Genomic DNA, 19,057 nt, shown 5'->3' with positions numbered 1-19,057 from the left:
TCACACAGAGCAGTTCTCTCAGAGCTCTCTCAGCCCCACCTACCTCCCAGGGTGTCTGTGGTGGAGAGAGGGAGGGACAGGTGTTTGTTAAGTTGCTTTGGTACTCCTTTGGGTCTGGAAAAGCAAGGTATAAAAAACAAATTCTACTTTTTCTCTTTTGGGGATGCCACAATAGAACTCACAAGAGAGTCCAAGTCTAGGCAACTAAAGGCCTGAATCGGGGGGGGGGGGTATAAACTTTTTCAGATTCCCCCCTCCCAGGGGATATCCAAAGAAAACCTCAAGAAATTTGGGGAAGCACTGAAAAGTCTCCGATGATTTTTATTTTATCTTTTAAAGGTAAAGCTGCAATCACTCGGTCTATGCAGCACACACACAGAGTAAAAGACCAGCAACAGCATGAGAGAATCATAATTTCTATGCATCATTCAGACACGTCTCCAAATTTATGTCTACTATTCAAACTTCCCATGTTTGACTCCCCAAAACTCGCGCCTCGGGAATTTCGTCAGTATTTAAGGAGTGGTTGGACACGGATCTTGCTTTTCTTCTGCCGACCGACACGGCCAAACCCCTGAAGTGGCCTGTGAATGTGGCTGTGTTCCCTTCCTCCACACTTTGAAAACTGGCTTCAACCCAAAGCGGTGATGGGATGCCAAGGTACCCGTAATTAACAGCAGAACATTCGCTTGAGATCCCTTGGAAACACATTCCTTTCCCCCATCAACCACCTGCATTTTTAAAGAGGAGGCAGTGGTCTCCATCTCTGTCCAGAGGTTTGCGCAAAGTGTCAAAACTCAGGGTGGTGGGGAGGGAAAATCAATATGCTGTTGATTTTCTTCCCCGAAGGCATGCAAAAGTGGGTGCAAATCTGAAGGGAGACGCAGATGGGAAGCCTTCCAAATATCAGGTCTCTCTCCAACGCCGCTTCTTCCTGATTTCTATCAATGTATCCTTGGATGGGCTTGTCAAAACCTCCTGTTTTGTGTCTTTCTTTGACATTTATGTCAAAACTAAATTCGGCAAAAGGTCAGACACTCTTCAGTGGCGCAAACAATGAGTCTTAACTGCAAATCTGATGTACTGTATTCACAGCGGAAAGCAGCTGTTTTCTCAGTGCCGGAAGAAAAGTTTATCTATTATATTTCCTAAGCCAACTGGTCTGCGAGGGGGTTTGGATAATCCTGCCTGTAACTTCCTCCTCTTCCTTCTCTCAATCCACAAGAAAGGGTCTTAAGATCAGGAGGAGATGTTAGAAGGCCAAAATTCTGGGGAGGGTACAATTTTGTTGATTATTTATTGTTTATTTTGTTAACTTACTTCATATTCTCCCCCAGCGGGGACCCGAAGTGACTTTGGTCATTTCCCTCTCTTCCGTTTTTATTCTCACAACAAGCCGGTACAATCAGTTAAAACTGTATGCCTGGCTCAAGGTCACCCAATAAACTGATTGGCAGAGTGAGGATTCGAACCTGGATCCACCCCCTCCTTGTCCCGACACTGTGGCCACTATACCATGCTGGCTGTAAGATAACGCTGACAAACAGGGCTTGAAGACTACTGTTCTTCCCTGATGTTCATTCCCAGGCTATCTACGATTGGTCTCATTCCAGCATCAAAGAGAGGTCAGTGAAGTGCAATTTCTAATCGCTGTGTCCTTGAGGGCTATCCAATTCCTTCTGTCATTCTTTGCTTCCAAAGTGGTTCTCAGAAGCTTCAGAAGAAAAAGCCTCCCAGTTGAAGAAAGAAGACTTGGTTTTTATACCCCGCTTTTCACTGCCTGAAGGAATTTCAAAATGGCTTACCTTCCTCTCCGTACCACAGACACCCTGTGTGGAAGGTGGGTACAAGGGAGCTCTGGGAGAACTGCTCTGTGAGAACAGCTCTAGCAGAACTGACTCACCCAAGGTCAACCATCTGGCTGCATGTGGAGAATCAGGGAATCAACCCTGACCCACCAGATCATAAGCCACCTCTTGTAGCTGCTACACCATGCTAGCCATCAAGGTAAGCCGTGAATTTATTTTTAATGGCCACGTCCTTTGAAATCTTGCACCAACTCCATTTCCTTTGTTTATTTCCCTCTCTGGAACATGGATTTGGGTGGATAAGAGGTAAGATGGGTGGGTGGGTGGATGGATGGGTGGATGGATGTTTGCACCCACCTTGCTGGAGAGTGGGACTCACCATTCAATCAGCTTCCCTCCTGCTCGCAAAGGAATTTATAGGCCTCCATCCAATATAGGAATGCATTCGAGGTCCCTCTCTCTCCAAAAAACTTTTACAATCTGGCATAGCAAGAAAGCTACCAAGGATCGACGGGAGACAGCTGTGTAAGCAATATTCCCGTCTAACTGGAAGACAATGAAAAATTAATCTCCCGCCGAATGCAACTTAAGTTTTTTTTTTTTTCAGGAGAAAGTCGCAAAGAAACAAAACAAAACAAAACAAAACAAAAAAAAAACCCACCCACTCCGACGTTATCATCTTCAACAGATGTTTGCTGACTGCCGTCATTTACAAAATTACCTGTCATGTTTTACTGCTTCCTCCAGGAAAGCAAAACCAGAAAAGAAAGAAGAGAAATCGCAGCTCTGGCTGCCTGTCGTAGTTAATAAAACATTCCCCATATAAATAGGATATTAAAAGGGCATTCTTCTTGCAGTCATAACAGTTAGACGGAGTGATTGAGGGGAAAAATGGGCTGGGGGAGGGGGGGGGGAGAGAGAGAGAGAGAGAGAGAGAGAGAGAGATTGGTTCTCCTTTTCTATCGATTGCCGCTCGATTCTTTTAACTACACAACGAGATTTCAAGGGAGACTCAAGCATTTAAAAGACTGTTGTCGAAGCATGTAGCGTTCTCTTTGGAACATCTGTTTCGGCCCTAGGAGGGAACAAAGCGACATTTGTCATATTGGAGAAGTCATTTTCCGATGGGGGGAAAATGGGGGGGGGGGCTTCTTATAAAAAGAAAATTGATCAGAAGAGGAGAGGCGCACAGCAGAGCAGCCTAGAGATGCCCCCGAGGGCAACACTGTTTACTAAGAGTTCTGTTGTCCCTCGAGCCAGGAAACCGAGTCAGGAAACCGAGTCACCGGCATTCAGAGCGAGGCCCTGTGACACGATCCGTTGGTGTGATTGGTGTGCTCTCTGCATATGGACTCTGGTCCAAAAACACTCGTAGGGGTACCATGGTCTCCCGGATAAGTTGCCGGACACATCACCAGGTCGGAGCTTGAATGGTCCACTAGCATGGACGACGGCTTCAGGTGGTACGTGAAGATCTCCCTGAATTACTAACCGGGGTGACTGAGATCAGCTCTCCCAGAGAAAATGGATGTTTTGGGGGGTGGGGATGGATCTTGTGGCACAATACGGAGGACCTTTTCCTCCCCAAACCCTGCCCTCCACGGGCTCCACCCCAAAATATCTAGGAATCTTCTGCCCCTGATGTGGAAAGCCAATGTGGACAAGCTGCAAGGAAATGCAACTGGCGTACATTCTCTGGACCAGGCTGGGGATGTGAACAGATGGAGGTAGAACGGGGCCGATATTCTCCAGCTGGTGTAAAACAATAATGTACTCCTAGCATCGGAAGGTGCCATAAAGGCCATCTAGCCCAAGATGCTGCTCAGTTCAGGATCAGCCTAAAGCAGGGGTAGTCAACCTGTTGTCCTCCAGATGTCCATGGACTACAATTCCCATGAGCCCCTGCCAGCTTTGCTGGCAGGGGCTCATGGGAATTGAAGTCCATGGACATCTGGAGGACCACAGGTTGACTACCCCTGGCCTAAAGCATCCAGGAGAAGGATCTGTCCAGCCGCTGCTTGGAGACCTCCAGTGAGGGGGAGCTCCCCACCTCCTGAGGCAGCCCATTCCACTGCTGAACTAGTCTCACAGAGTCTTGGAGTTGGAAGGGGCCATGGAGGCATCCAGGAGAAGGATCTGTCCAGCTGCTGCTTGAAGACTGCCAGTGAGGGGGAGCTCCTCACCTCCTTAAGCAGCCCATTCCATTGCTGGACTCACAGAATCCTGGAGGAAAGGGTCCCTCCAGGCCATCTAGTCCCATCCCCTGCTCAATGCAGGATCAGCCTCAAGCATCCAGGAGAAGGATCTGTCCAGCCGCTGCTTGAAGACCGCCAGCGAGGGGGAGCTCCCCACCTCCTTGGGAAACCGATTCCACTACTGAACTTTGCAGACTGTGAAAAGCACCCTCGAAGTTCCCATGGGCCAGTAAGCAACGATGCTTCTATGAATAAACAACAAAGCAAGGCTCGGCCAATTCATCACGATTTGGCTACCTGTGGGGGCCGTGAAGTCAGTCGAGGGCGGAGGCAAGTGAGGGCGGCAGCAGTAAGCAAGTGGGCGTTTTTATAAGGCTGGCCAGGAAACAAGGAAGGCAAGTTTAGCCAGGGCGAAAAACAAGCCCGTAAACATGGTGAGAAGGTCTAGGTCGCCCCCAGATTTTTAAGTGCCGGCAATAACGCGAGGAAAACTGAAGGCAGCGGGGAAAGAGATGGATCGCGAGATGGATGGACTCAGTCGAAGAAGCAGCGGCCCATGGGTAGCAAGACCCGAGCAAAAATGTTTTGGAGGTTGTTGATTCATAGGGCGGCCATAAGTCGCAAATGACTCGATGGCCCTTAACGCAGACAAACGCAATGTTTTGCAAGCCTCGTTTGCAGCAAGCAAGGTCACCGCCTCCTCTACCGTCAAGCCCGCCCGCGCCGGGAGCCTGCCTTGGGCCTCGGCTGCTGCACTCATTTCTTAAGCTTCTCAGAGAGCAAGTGATCGATACTCGGTTTGGGAATTATGGATAGGCTGATAGAAGGGCTGGCGCGAAGAGACGGAGGCTCTGCCAGGCCTCCTAGCCACAAGGCCTTCTGCGACATCAAGGATCATCTTCAGAGGTGGGGAATCGCTCTGACAATCGCTCTGAGAGCCCGTTTGGTGTAGTGGTTAGGAGTGCGGCCTTCTAATCTGGCATGCCGGTTTCGATTCTGCTCTCTCCCATATGCAGCCAGCTGGGTGACCTTGGGCTCGACACGGCACTGATAAAGCTGTTCTGGTCGAGCAGGAATATCAGGGCTCTCTCAGCCTCACCTCCCTCGCAGGGTGTCTGTTGTGGGGAGAGGAAAGGAAAGGCAATTGGAAGCCGCTTTGAGACTCCTTCGGGAAGGGAAAAGCGGCATATAAGAACCAACTCTTCTTCTTCTTCTTACATTAAGTTGTCGGAATCTGTCCCAATAGGGGGGTTACGATCAATAGACTCCTCCATACGGATTGGAAATCCTCGGGCACGCTACGTCCTCTGGTCAGAAAGGGTGCAGACAAAGTTGAGAGGCTCAGATTGTCCCGTTAAGATGTCTGTGAACGCATCAAATAGGAAAACTCTGCATTTCCCCACCCCCAACAAAGTATTCTTGAATGAAGTTTTCATAACGTGTGCGGTTCTTGGTCGAAAAATAATGGCGATTTCATTACAGGGCGCTGGGGACATTATGACTGTTGTCTGCGGCTGTATCGTTTGGAGTATGGCTCTCTGGTGAAATCTATTTTGCTCTTTGGTTGAACAGAGGAAGAGATCCTGAAGACTGCAGCTCTGATGGACATGCTTTCCTGACTGAATGCTTTAAATGGGGCATTGGACAGGTGCGTGAAGGATAAGCCTATCGGTGGCTATCAGCCATGGCCATGAAAGGGAACTGCCCCTGTTCAAAGGTAATCAACCTATGAGTACCAGAGCCAGGAGGCAACATCAGAAGAAACCTTGGCTTCCATACTGTGTTGTTGGACATAGTCTGATCCATCATGGCTCTTCTGATGTTGCTTTGAAGGCCTCGGCCTCTCTGCCCTGGTGTTGGACCTCCAGAGGAACTGGCTGGCCACTGTGTGATGCAAGATGCTGGACTGGATGGACCCCTGTTCTGATCCAGCAGAGCTCTTCTAATGTTCTTATGAAGGCCTCAGCCTCTCTGCCCTGCTGTTGTCCCTCCAGAGGAACTGGATGACCACTATGTGAGGCAGGATGGGCCACTGGATTGACCTAGCAGGGCTCGTCTGATGTTTTTATGATGTGGGACTAGATGCTCCAGCAAAGCTCTTCTGATGTTCTTAGGAAGGCCTTGGCTTCTATGCCCTGTTGCTGGCCCTTCAGAGGAACTGGTTGGCCCCTGTGTGAGATGGGATGCTGGCCTAGATGGACCACTGGACTGATCCAGCAGGGCTCTCCTGAGGTTCTTAGGAAGGCCTCGGCCTCTCTGCTCTGTTGTTGGCCCTTCAGAGGAACTGGTTGGCCACTGTGTGGGACAGGAGGCTGGACTAGATGGATCCCTGGTCTGATTCTGCAGGGCTCTTCTCATGTTACTCACTAGTAGGTAGAACTTTCAAAAAGGCACAGAAAGGTTTCACTACAGCCCAGTGGCCCCTCCAATCAGATATAGTCCGGACTAGCACAGCATACACGGGTTCCAAGGGGAGCCCTTTGGAAGGCAGTCAAGCTAACTGGTGCCTTCTATAAGGCACGGCGTAGCAAATCAAGAGCTCCACCTTCTGGCTGCTCCCTATGATGCTGATGAAATACTTTTCAATGAACTCTCAAAAATGAAGTAATTGAATGATTGCAGCTTTTCCTGGCCCAATAGTTTGGTGGGCTGCACCACAATCACATGGAGGACCCCATAACGGCCAGAGCCTGTTCAACGTCTGTTAGCCATCCTCCTTAGGTTGCAGGGTCAGTCCAGTCCCGGGGCCAGCAGGCGGCTGTTCCATGATAACTTCCCTCGTCAACATTTAGGGTCTCCTTTTGTGGGACGAGGCCCTGCTGCTTAGAACTCCAGCTGTGAAAATGGTGTTAAGAAGTAAGTGATAAGACCAACACCCCAACAGCTGAAACGCAGAAACATATCACCTGAATCTCTGTCGCTCCTGTTCCCAAACCAAACTGGGCCCATTCTACAGGAAAAGGCAGAGGACGGTGTGCGCAAATGCTAACGTGGCCCATCCTAGCCGATGTAGAGGCAGCAGCCTCTGAGCTTTGCCCGACAAGCTTCCAGCCATGTTTATTCATGCCGGTCTTGGGATGTGAAGGCCGGAGGATACTGAGCCGCAGCTGAAATTCGGCCTGTGCGATCACGAGACTGCCTGTGAGCAGCTAAGGAACATCACACTGCAAAGAGCATCGCGGTTACGAAACTGTGGAAGTGATGGATGGAGAAGAGCAGCTGAGATGAAGTTGGCTCCTCCTTCCCGCCTCCCTGGATAGTGAGAACGTCCCCAAAGACCTGATTTAGAGTTACGAGAACGCGTCTTTGCTAAGCGCTTTAGGGTGCCCTTTCCGCCTCTTGCATGACGAGCATTTATCGTTATGCTTTTCCTCCCCCGCCTTGATGCTGCGTTACAGTAACTTCCACATGTTCCAAACGAGATAACGGCTCTCCTTTGTGGGTGGGGATAGAGCGGGACAAGGATGTGCTTGCATGGCTTCTCTGGGCTTTATGGGTAAAAATAAAATAGCAAGGAGCAGAATTATAGCGAAGATGAATGCCTCACAGGTGTTTGATGGGAGATTAAAGCATTCCTCCCATTGCTGATTGAAAGAAGTCTGGCTCGCCAGCCCTGGGTGGGGGGATGTTAAAAGTTCCGGAAGAGAATGCAGGCCTAAATCAGATGCAAAGGGAAGTGATTCATCACGCTGTTGCAAGATCTGGAAGCAAGCAAAACTTCGTAGCAGGAGAAAAGATGACAGCACCACTTGCAAGCCTGACCTGGATAGGGTGGGGAAGCCCGGTCATATCGGACGCCAAGCCGAACCATCCTCATGGGGTATTGTGATTACAACGAGTACTAAACTGGGATCTGGGAGGCAATTTTAAAAATGCAGTGCCCGTATTTCTTAATCAAGTTAAACATCCAAGGCTTTTAAGCACAGCTTCAATAAAATCAAGACGTAGCATGCACACAGATGCTTCCACTGACCAGATGTGCTTCGGCGTTACCCCTTTTATCAAGGGTCAGGCATCAAACAAAACCAGCATACATGAAGTATGTGAGGATAAATCAAAGGAGAGATGATGTCAGCAGCTGTAGGGTCCCCAGGGGGCAGAAAGATGGCGTATCAATGAATCAAATAACTGGACCTAAAACGACTCCCGTGGTTTGCCAGTGCACAAGCTACTCCATCTGCCTGGCAAATGACAATTCAGGTCAAACGTGTTGGTCTCTTCATTGGAGAAGTTGCTTAAAATTCTTGCAGAATCATAGAATTCTAGAGTGGGAAGGGACCTCCAGGGTCATCTAGTCCAACCCCCTGCACAATGCAGGAATTCACAACTCCTTGCCCACCCATAGGGACCCCAATTCCATGCCTAAATGATCCCCCCTCCCACACTATGAGAATACTTTTGCTGTTAAAAATGCACCCGGGCTCCTCAACAGGGAATCACATCATGAAATTAGCTGGTGTTGTATAGAGTAGACCGGGATGCTGTAAGGCGAAAAGACAGCACAGAAAAATGAAAGCTCAACGCACTACCCGCAATGTACTGTAGAGGTCACCCTCACAACCTTCAACGGATTTAAAAAAAAAGACTAAGCAAATGGATCACTAATCAAATCAATTTCCTCGCAGAAGATGGATTTGGGATTGAAAGGGAAGGATGAGTTGAGCATGATTGGTATTGTTCAGCCAGAACATCAAGTTGATGAATAACGGCCATTACACCGCGCTGTACAAGGAGGTACTATGAGTTCGGAGGCGCTGCCTGGGCAAATGATTGGGGGATAACGATCTTGAGGAGCAGGGGTGGAGGGAACAGATCCACGCAAATCAGGAAGATCCAACAAGCGGCATACATATGAACGGGTGCATGAAAGCCAGCACTGAGAGGCATGCTGGGAACAACGAGTAAAGCAATGGGGCGCCAATTCATTAGCATATCTAAGATCTGCATAATTAGCAATCAGGGCAACATTGCAGAAGTTACTGACCCTTTCCTTTCTTGTTTTAGGGCTTCTTTTCTTGGCTGCAATTCATTTACGTATTAATGAAGAGTACTGCCAACTTGGAATTTCGAAAACAAGCAAATGCAGGCAGCGGTGAAGCAACATGCTGGTTGAGTGATCAGAGGAGGCAGGGCAAATAATTGTGATCGATCAGGGGGTGGGAGCTGGGGTGCAGATAAAGTAGCCTTCTATAGAGTCAGGACAGGGTTCGCCAACATGGTGCACACGGTCGCCATGGCACCCACCAGTACTTTTCCTGGTGCCCACCATGTGTTTTTAGCAAGTGGGTGAGGCCCAATAGGACTTCTGGCTCTGTCTCTTGCAGTGGATGTTCCATGGCTGCACCCACTACCCTGTTTCAGAATTTCAGTTTGGCCCACAAGCTCTACAAATTTCCCAATTTCCCAACACTGAAGGATACTGTCTCTCTCTGCCAGGTAAAGCTCCCCCTCTTAAAACTGCTGTCTGGGATCCCTGAAGTGGAGATCCCATTGGTTGAAACAAAGACTTCCAGCATATTATATTCTGCTGTTGGGCTCACAATCTAAATTTTGGAGGAGGGGAGGGGAGTTTCAAGTGGTTTGGGGTTGGTCTAGACTAGAGCTATGTATGGTGTCGCCCTGATCTGGATGTCCCAGAATAGCCCAAGGTTGGGCGGAAGACCAAGCTGCTTCTAGGAATACAAGAGTTTTATTAAGAAACAAATTTTGTACAGAAAGAGAAGCGAAGCCGAGCTGACATCTGCAGTCCTGCTGCCTGTGCAGGAGGCAAGCAGGGAGGAAGTAGGCTCAAAGGAGAAGGAAGTCTCCAAACGAGCCCATCGGGACCCAGGAGGAGACAATCTGGAAAATATCAGGAAGTTCCTAATCGAACTCTGCTAAAGACACATCTCTCCCAACAACCCCGGTAGGATTTCCTTCATATCCTTTTGAGCCGTACAGTGTCCATAATTTGCATCTTGGGCATTGCATCCAAGGACATTAGGGGAAAGGGCTTTTGTTATTCCAGTGCCTCAGTCTAAGTTCTGCCCCGGATCTCCCATCGCTGCAAAGAAACGACTCTTTCAGGCTTGCGCCTGTCATTCCCCGCAACGTAAGAGAACTCTCCTGCCATTTTGAAACCCCAACAGGGAGGGATTCAACTGTTGATGGATGAGAGGTTTGGCTATTAACCGTGATGCATTGGTCCCCCAAACTTTGGGAGGGGGGCAATGCTGCTTTCCCAAATGCTAATGGGGGTTTTATTTGCTCGGATTTCAAGAGGGTGGCTTGGGAACGTTCCGCTTCCCCTCCCTTCCTCCCTCCTTCCTTCCTTCCCTCCTTTATTGCTGGCTTGATTTATTCCTTCTCACCGGTGCAGAAAGCCAAGCTGGGCATCGCTATGGTATTTGAGTGCTGAAGTCAGCGCTTTATGAGTTCCAGCAGATGTTCCGTTTCTAAGATACTTGTAAAGAAAGGGGGTGGAGGGGGGGTAAAGAATCTCTCCCCCCCCTTTTGGCTATGCATCATTTTGTCTTTTCGTCTCTGCTCGTCTCTAAGCCACAAGGCAAGCGTTTCTATCCTCGGAAGCGGATCAAATATGCCAACCGAGACCAGGGTGGGGGAGAGGCAGAAGAGCTGATCTCACCCAAAGTAGACTTTGTGCTGCTAGGTGTTAAAAGGGAACACAAGAGCCGGACCGAAAAGCTCTTCCCAGCCAAAGGGTTTTGAACAGATAACCTACTTACTGCTGGCAGCGCATCCAGAGAGAAGTTTTGCGGGAGGAGCCAAAGGCAGGGGCGGAAGGGCCTTTGAGCCAGTCGGCCGAACCAAATTCTCGCAGCTGTTGGATTCAGGGGAACAGGTTGTGGGTTTTGTATGTACTGGTCTCTTGTGGGCTTGGCGTGGGTCAGGTGGAGATGGGGCGGGCTAAAAGCCTTCCGCAGTGGTAAAATTCAAACTGAGTACTCCATACAATAAAGATACACACGTAGATAGATACACATATTTATGTATGTAAGTATAAATATATATATACACTCATCATGTGCAGAAGAGATCTGATCTTTATCTTATACCAAATAGACCTTACTCACACTAAGATGTCCACCTGTGGAGTAAGTGATGATAAATATTCTTAAGAGTCAACATCTGTCATGTTATTTACATACATCAGCCCTGTGTGCTTAGAACCAGCCTTTCTAAACTTCTTTACCCTTGAGAAACCTCTGAAACATTCTTCAGGCTTTGAGAAACCCCAGAAGGGGCACAATAATGCAGAATATAATTGGGAAGCGGAGCTGTGGACACGCCCACCTGGGGCTCGTCCCCTCGCTAACCACTCCAGGCTCATCACTGGCCATTTTGGGGGGGGGTCAACGTGACCATATATGGTCATAGCCAACAATAAATGTTTAAGAACTTTTTTAAAATACAGAAAATTAATTTATTCCCACCCATGCGGGGAACCTTTCCAGGGCCATCAGGAAACCCCAGGGTTTCACGTAACCTTAGTTGAGAAAGCCTGGCTTAGAATGTTCTAGTTCTTTCCTTTTGTGTCTCAACTGTTTTGGTTACCTCTACCATGCTACTGTCTGATGCCATCTTGAAGCACATACCTAAGAAAGGAGATATGGAGTACCAGCTGGTCTGTAGAGAGATGCAGTCTCCAACAGCCAAGAATCCCAACATCTCCTAAAGCAGGGGTAGTCAACCTGTGGTCCTCCAGATGTTCATGGACTACAATTCCCATGAGCCCCTGCCAGCAAACGCTGGCAGGGGCTCACGGGAATTGTAGTCCATGAACATCTGGAGGACAACAGGTTGACTACCCCTGTCCTAAAGTCTAAACTAGGAATTTTGGTCTGTTCCGCTACATGGACAGAGGTGGCAACCGACTCACCTGCTCTTTGAACTCTGGCTAATTCTTTGACACATCACGGTCGTGGTGGAATGTTTTCCGCCATTGCCCACCTCTTGGGTCACGCCCCACTGACGCGGGTCGCTGGCTTTGGCACTGAGGATGTTGACCCCTTTCTTCACCTTGGCTCTGTTGAAAACATGAAAAAAAAAGAACAGTAAGAAAAACATCCTTTCAAAGGACAACAAAACTTGAGTCCAAAGTCATCTTTAAGACCAACAAAGATTTATTCATGGCTTGAGCTTTAAAGTGCTTACACTCTTCCTCAGACAAGGATCATGAAATTATAGATACAAGGGAAAAGTAAATTCGTAGCAAATGAGTAACCTGGGTCATAACAGCCTAAACATGCAGTATGATAATTCTTTGCTTAAAAAGCTCACCTGTCTTTTAGGTTCTGTTGTAGTTCACAAAACCATTGGAGAAATAAAACTGTCCAGGTTAGTAATTAAAGGCAGATGCTTTCCCAGAAATAATTAAGAAAGAGGAGTTGCTTGCCCCATCTGTCTCCACCCAAGCAGGGAAGCATCCCCACAAGTGACAAGCCATGCTGAGTTTGGAGTCTTGTCCTGAGACCCTTCCGAACAGTGTCTCCCTCCCCTCGTAGCCACCGAATCATAGAATCATAGAGTTGGAAGGGGCCATACAGGCCATCTAGTCCAACCCCCTGCTCTACACAGGATCAGCCCAAAGCATCCTAAAGCATACGGTTATGTTTATGTCAACAGCGTTACTGTTTCTAAACAGTGTCCTAATTGAACCGCAGTTTGGGATTTTCAAGCTACAGCCTTGGTTCGGCAAGCAGAGAGTCTTAAGAGACGGTCTCCGACATCCCAGGCCAGGACAAAATCAGCAGCTCTTGAGCAGTGCAATCCCTTCCATTCCGCCGGCCGCTCCTGCACTGCCTTGATGTCACCAACAATTGGATTCAGTATGCCCAGAATTCGAATGGAGATTATCGCTTCTTCGGGAGGTGGAGATTGTTCTTTCCACCATGAGATGCAGAGGACGGGTCTTTCGTACACAAGGGGAGGTTTTTCTTGGTCGAGGTTAGCAGCTCGACATAAGACCCCAGGCCAATTTTTAAAAAAAGGCTCAAAACTCTGCACAAAGTTCTTTTTATTAATTACCCACCCATTACCCTATTGCTGACAAGACCTTGGACATTATGGAGCAGATTGCAGAACCTCCATCGATGGTTTCGTTCCTCAAATCTAAGGGATAACTGTCCTTAGATTGTCTTGGTATTCGTTCTATATCTTCATGAATGCCCCTGCTTCAGTTGTATAACTTGCCATGAAGGCTACTTGGTGTAAGTTCTATTGTGTTTTTTAATGGCACTGAAGGTATCTGACTCTTTCTCTCAGATTCTCCACCACAGCCTACATGCCTCTCTCTCTCTCTCCCTTGCAGTTCACACACGTCACGTAAAAGCCGTGATCACGCAGAAGGATTCTGAAATAAAGTAGGTTATGTACACAGTAAGAGTAAATCGATGCGGGGTTGGCGCTTCATGTTGGAATGGGGGAGAGGGTTTTTTTTTTTTTTGGTTTTTTTTGACCGCTCAGAAATCTCAGCTCCTAAATAAATGTGTATAATCTGCCGCTCTCTCTTTCCACCCCTCCGGCTCTCTCAAGAAGCTCTGAGCTTTACATAACAAGGTCAACCCGACGAGGTGGAATTAGGTCAGGAAGTAAGAGAAGAACGTGCCTTTTATTTATTTAAAGCGACTGTTCAAATCCCCCACAAACAGGCCACTGGGAATGTTTCTTCCTCCGCATTAATGCACTTGGGGGAATTAATGCTGAGAAACCGCCGGGTGCGCAGGGATATATTTTGAAAGCTCCCTCGACCGGTTGGGCTGCGTATTATTTACTCTGTTTCTATGTTTCTACCCCAGCCTTCTTTCCAATGGCTCACCGTGTTCCCCTCCACCCCTTTTTTATCCTCACAACAACCCCATGAGGTAGGTCAGATGGACAGCTTGTGACTCACCCAGCGGGCATCAAGAGCAGAGTGAGGATTCGAACGGGTCTCCCAGATCCTAGACCTCTAACACAGGCGTCGCCAACTTTTCTGAACCTAGGAGCACGTTTGGAATTCTAATACCCTGTGGTGGGCATTGTCACAAAATGGCTGCCACAAAATGGCTGCTGAAGAAGGTGGAGCCAGTCCAAAATGGCTGCTGAAGGAGGCGGAGCTGCCACCAAAGCCACGTTGCTTAAAAAAAACTGCACAGCCAATGGCAATCACCCCCACTTGGTACTATCCACTTTCATCAAAGAAAGGAACAATCAGGAGGCAAGCTGAAGCCAAAGACGACGCTGGAAATAAAGGGCTGGAGGGAAAGAAAACAGATCTATTCCTTCTTCCTTAGTGGTTGGGGATGCTAGAAGAGATTGGTTAGCACGTTTCATGACTTTAAATCATTGCAGATTCTCCTAATCCTAAAGGGAACAGCTTCAGGAGGTTGTCCACTGGATCTCTGTATGCCTCATTGCTCTGGCCTTTTCCCTTCTAAGAACCTTGGGCGGCAGCCGCTGGTCATTTTGCAGTGTCCGTTCACTGTGTGCAATCCCATAGCTTTTGGGATGGAAGCTTAGCAAAATATTCCAGAGGCTGGTTGTAGTGTCTCTGTATGATACATTACCTGATGCCTTCACTTTTACAGGTGAATGGATTTCCTTCTCAGGCAAGCTTGAACCCATTAAGAGGTGATCTGATAACCATCTTCAAATGCTTGAAGGGCTGTCACCTAGGTCAGGGGTAGTCAACCTGTGGTCCTCCAGATGTTCATGGACTACAATTCCCATGAGCCCCTGCCAGCAAATGCTGACAGGGGCTCATGGGAATTGTAGTCCATGAACATCTGGAGGACCACAGGTTGACTACCCCTGACCTAGGGGATGGAGCAGAGTTGTTTTTTGTTGACCCAGAGAGGTTCCCCAATGGAGACTGGTTGGAAATAAGGAAATGAAGATCATCCCATCATGCAGAGATGCAACAGGTGGCCTCCTCTGGGAGCCGGGCTTATGAAAGCCTTTATTTGCACGAAATGTTGAGGAATGAATACTTTTCAGAACAGGCCACCGCTGAGATCTGAACCTCTTTGCGAGTGTCTGCCATTCCCAAGAAACCAACGTGTAATTAATACATTCCTATCAAGTACCAATTAAAAGGGTGGGGGAACTCCTGTCGTTTTCCCCGCGCTTGTGTATTGTGACACCTTTTCAGATTAAGAAGCCGAACCGAGTGTTTTACCGGTGATTCTGACAAATGGATGTAAAAGATAACTGGGGATGAATAGCAATTAAATCCGCCGCAGTTCGAGAGGGAGCTGGGAGGAGGCGTGGCCATCCTCCCCCCGTTTTAATTTCCCAGATCTTAAACATCAGCTGCACACGATGGACGTAAAATACCAACCACGCCAGCACGGGAAACTTACGGCTCCTTTCTGTGCATTATTTCTAGTGATTTCTGTGGCCTATGGTATAACCAGAATGCAATATTTTGTCTAGATATCTACCTACCTACTTAACCTTATCTGTCTGCCTGCCTGTCTAATCTACCTACCTACCTACATGTCAGTCAGTCAGTCAGTCAGTCTCTCTCTCTCTCTCTCTCTCTCCCCCCCCATCCATCCATCTATCCATCCATCATTTCTCTCTCTCTCAGAAGTAGAGTTGGTTTTATACCTCGCTTTTCACTACCTGAAGGAGCCTCAAAGGGGCTTACAAGCTCCCACCCTTCCTTTCCCCACAACAGGCACCCTTGGAGGTCGATGGGACTGTGAGAGCTCTGACAACTCTAAACAGGACTGTGACTAGCTGAAGGTCACCCAGCTGGCTGCATGTGGAGGAGGAGTGGGGGAATCAAACCCAGCTCTCCATATTAGAAGCGGGCTCTCTTAACTATGAATCCACGCTGGAAGCGTTCAAAGGGGCATTTCCCCATACAGAATGAAGTGGTACAGCCCAACAAGTGATGTGTTAATGGGGGGCTGCTGACTGGCCTAGAAATGGTACCAAAACGTCTGACAATTGCCTTCCCTTCCTCTCTCCACAACGGACATGCTGGGAGGTAGGTGAAGCAGAGAGAGCTCTGAGAGAACTGTGATTGGCCCAAGGTTACCCAACAGGCCTCGTGTGTCCCAAAGCGGCTGACCGTAGAGGGCAGCTTCACATGTCCGTGGCGGATAAGAATGTGATAGTGAACGGGAAAGCATCACCAATGATTCTTCTTAGCATTAAAATTATCATTACATTGCAGTGGTCCTTCCCTGATCCCTCCAGCTATTCACATGCATTGCTCAGATGGAGCACCTTTTTAGGACGAGTGTAGAGTTTCTAAGGGATGTCAGTCACCCACAGCCCAGGGAAAACAGCAGGATGCCAACAAGACACTCAAAGAGACAGCCAGACGTGGGTCGGTATTCAGCTGTGTTCTGAGACTTTCTCCTAGAAACAAGATTTCCCCTCCTTTTAAGCCATTTCCCTTTTCAGCTTAATAAACACTGCCCCCTTTTGGCTACTCCTAATTTAGGCCGTCATTTATTTTGATTCCCCCCCTGCCCAGCCCTTTCCACGAATGCCTGCTTGCTTACAACTTGGATTTCGAAGTTTGCTCTTAGCTATTGAAAGTGACTGATGTTCACTCCCGGCACCTGAACGGCGTCGAGGTGGAAACACAGATTGGGACGGGAGCTCTGTGAGTCCAGTCTGTAGCAGCAGAAAAGAGCCAGGGTCCAGGAATACCTTCAAGACTAGCACCATTTGGGGAGGAGATTTCATCAGTCCCGACTCCCTTCTTCAGACCGATCAAGATGGGCAGGCCTGTTATTCTGTCTGCAGCAGCAGAAAAGAGACAGAGTCCAGCGGCATCTTAAAGATTAACAAAATTTTGTGGCAGGAGGGGAGCGTTCATGAGTCACCGCTCACTTCTTCAGGTAGACCAAGATGGGGAACCGTCTTCGTCTCTCTAAAGCAGAAGAAAAGAGTCAGAGTCCAGTAGCCCAGGGATCCTCAACCTGTGGCCCTCCAGATGTTCATGGACTACAATTCCCATGAGCCCCTGCCAGCAAATGCTGGCAGGGGCTCATGGGAATTGTAGTCCATGAACATCTGGAGGGCCACAGGTTGAGGATCCCTGCAGTAGCCCATTAAGACTAACTAAATTTGTGGCAGGGGATTGGTAGCACTGTCCGTCTGTCTGCAGCAGCAGAAAAGATCAAGAGTTAAGAAAATTTGTAGCAGAGAAGGAGCTCTCATGAATCGCTGCTCTTTTTTTTTCCAGATGAAAACATTTATTAAAAAAAAAACCCAAACTTGAGGGAAGTGTAAATGAATTCCAGCTATTCCATAACCTGTTCTGTTTGCAAATCTGGTTATTTCTCAGGACTCCTTAAAAAAAGGAATGGCTTCTTTATTTCAATCGGTGTCTCCTGCCGGCAGTGACGTCCCTCTGCAGCTGCATCTGATTGGCTCTTTGGCATTTCCTCTTCACTGTCTGATCCCTGATTGGACGGGGTGACCCACGGGAGTAGCCTATCATGAAGGAAACAGATGTGACTGAAGAAAACAATTACGCGGGAGAGGGAGAAAATAAGTGACTATTCATTCAATTGAGTCATTTTTCAAGGGGGAAAAGAGATGCTTTGCTGAAATTGCTAGGTTTTGCACTGAAAAAGAGAAACGGCAGAATAGCTGGAATGTCTGCCATTTTGTCCCATTGATTGGCTTGAAACAAAATATCCCCCGTCTCCAAGATCATTCTTTTTCTGCTGCTCATGCAAAACTGTGCTTGATGGAAAGTCTTGCCAAGCAAATATCGATCCATTTCTGCCATTGTTCAGGGCGCTTTCACAGCAAACGATGGTACCAAAGCCCAAACTGGAGGACCTATTAAATACAACCTCAGATATGCAGATGATACCCCTCTAATGGCAGAAAGCAAAGAGGAACTAAAAAGCCTCTTTGCCAATGCTCCAGACAGACAAACGCTCTAGCTCGATCTACCCCGCAAGGCTGTTGTGTGGATGAAATGGAAGAGGAGCAATGTTGGCCACTTTTGGGGCCCCTTGGAGAGAAGGGCCCTGCTGCGACCCCTGTGAAAGGGCCGTTTGACCCCCAAAGGGGTCACAACCCCCAGGTTGAGAACCACTGATCTAAGCCAAGTGACTCCCCTGTGCTTGTGGCACCCATGTGAGTTTCAGGCTGGATAAACCCCTCCTAACACAGAGTAAGCAAAATTGCGAAATGCAAATAAGAACATGGATTCTCTGTTTGTGTTTTCCCAACTGGTTTGGACTTTGATTTGGAGTTGAATCACAGACTACGCTACCGGGCGTTAGGGGACCAGAATGCCCCAAAACCAAGAGGGGTCTCCGCTCGAGAAATGCAAAGTCATGTAGAAGTTAGGCTTGCTGGGGAAAGGCATTTGTTTTGCTGAAGCACAGTGGACTGTATTTAATTGTATAATATTTGTAAGCCTTCAGGGAAGAGGTCCCAGGAAAGCGGCTTAAGATGCTTATTAATTTTCTTATTATTACTAGTAATACAGACAAAACAGCTGTGCTCATTAACTCGGATCCAGCAGATTAATTATTTTTTTCCAGTTTATGTCAGAAAGAACTGCAAAACCCGTGCACTTTTCAGGGAAAACTCAACGCAACGAAACGGCAACTATTGCACAAAATATTTAGGGGTTCATTTTTTTCTAGAGCATTATGGTATTGCGATAGCAGAGTTGTTTTTCCGTGCAAGAACGAATTCACTCCCACTTGCTGTCATACATGGACGATTTATAGGCCAAGAAGGGAATCTAGAAGAAGAAGAGTTGGGTTTTATACCCACTTTCCTCTACCAGGAGGAGTCTCAAAGCGGCTGATAATTGCCTTCCTCTCGCCCCAACAGACATCCTGTGAAGCGGGTGAGGCTGGGAGAGCTCTGACAGGACTGCTCTGTGAGAACAGCTCTATCAGGACTGTGACAAGCCCAAGGTCACTTAGCTGGCTGCATGTGAAGGAGTGGGAGCTCACCAGATTAGAAGCCGCCACTCTTAGCCATGACACCAAGCTGGCTCCAGAGCCTGCATCTGCCCTAGAAGATTCTAGTGAGTTGGTCTGAAGCAGCAGGGCCAATTTTGAGTCCAGAGGCACC

The 19,057-nt window shown here is 48.1% G+C and overlaps 2 protein-coding genes across 4 annotated transcripts in view; both read right to left on the bottom strand.

Annotated features, from left to right (window-relative positions):
- Positions 1 to 19,057, bottom strand: part of LOC143823215 (uncharacterized) — a 575,613-nt gene that overhangs the window by 344,902 nt on the left and 211,654 nt on the right. The gene's annotated exons all lie outside the window — the stretch shown is intronic.
- TMEM132C (transmembrane protein 132C) overlaps positions 1 to 19,057 on the bottom strand; it is a 156,367-nt gene that overhangs the window by 50,459 nt on the left and 86,851 nt on the right. For all 3 annotated transcript variants that reach the window (XM_077307995.1, XM_077307993.1, XM_077307994.1), the window contains exon 3: positions 11,883 to 12,029. In XM_077307995.1, coding sequence (XP_077164110.1) covers positions 11,883 to 12,029 — 147 coding nt within the window. The remainder of the gene's footprint in view (positions 1 to 11,882; positions 12,030 to 19,057) is intronic.

The sequence above is a fragment of the Paroedura picta genome, chromosome 13, assembly GCF_049243985.1.
Source record: "Paroedura picta isolate Pp20150507F chromosome 13, Ppicta_v3.0, whole genome shotgun sequence".
Taxonomy (NCBI): domain Eukaryota; kingdom Metazoa; phylum Chordata; class Lepidosauria; order Squamata; family Gekkonidae; genus Paroedura; species Paroedura picta.
Note: the sequence above shows the minus strand (reverse complement) of the source record. Positions and strands in the feature narration are given on the sequence as shown.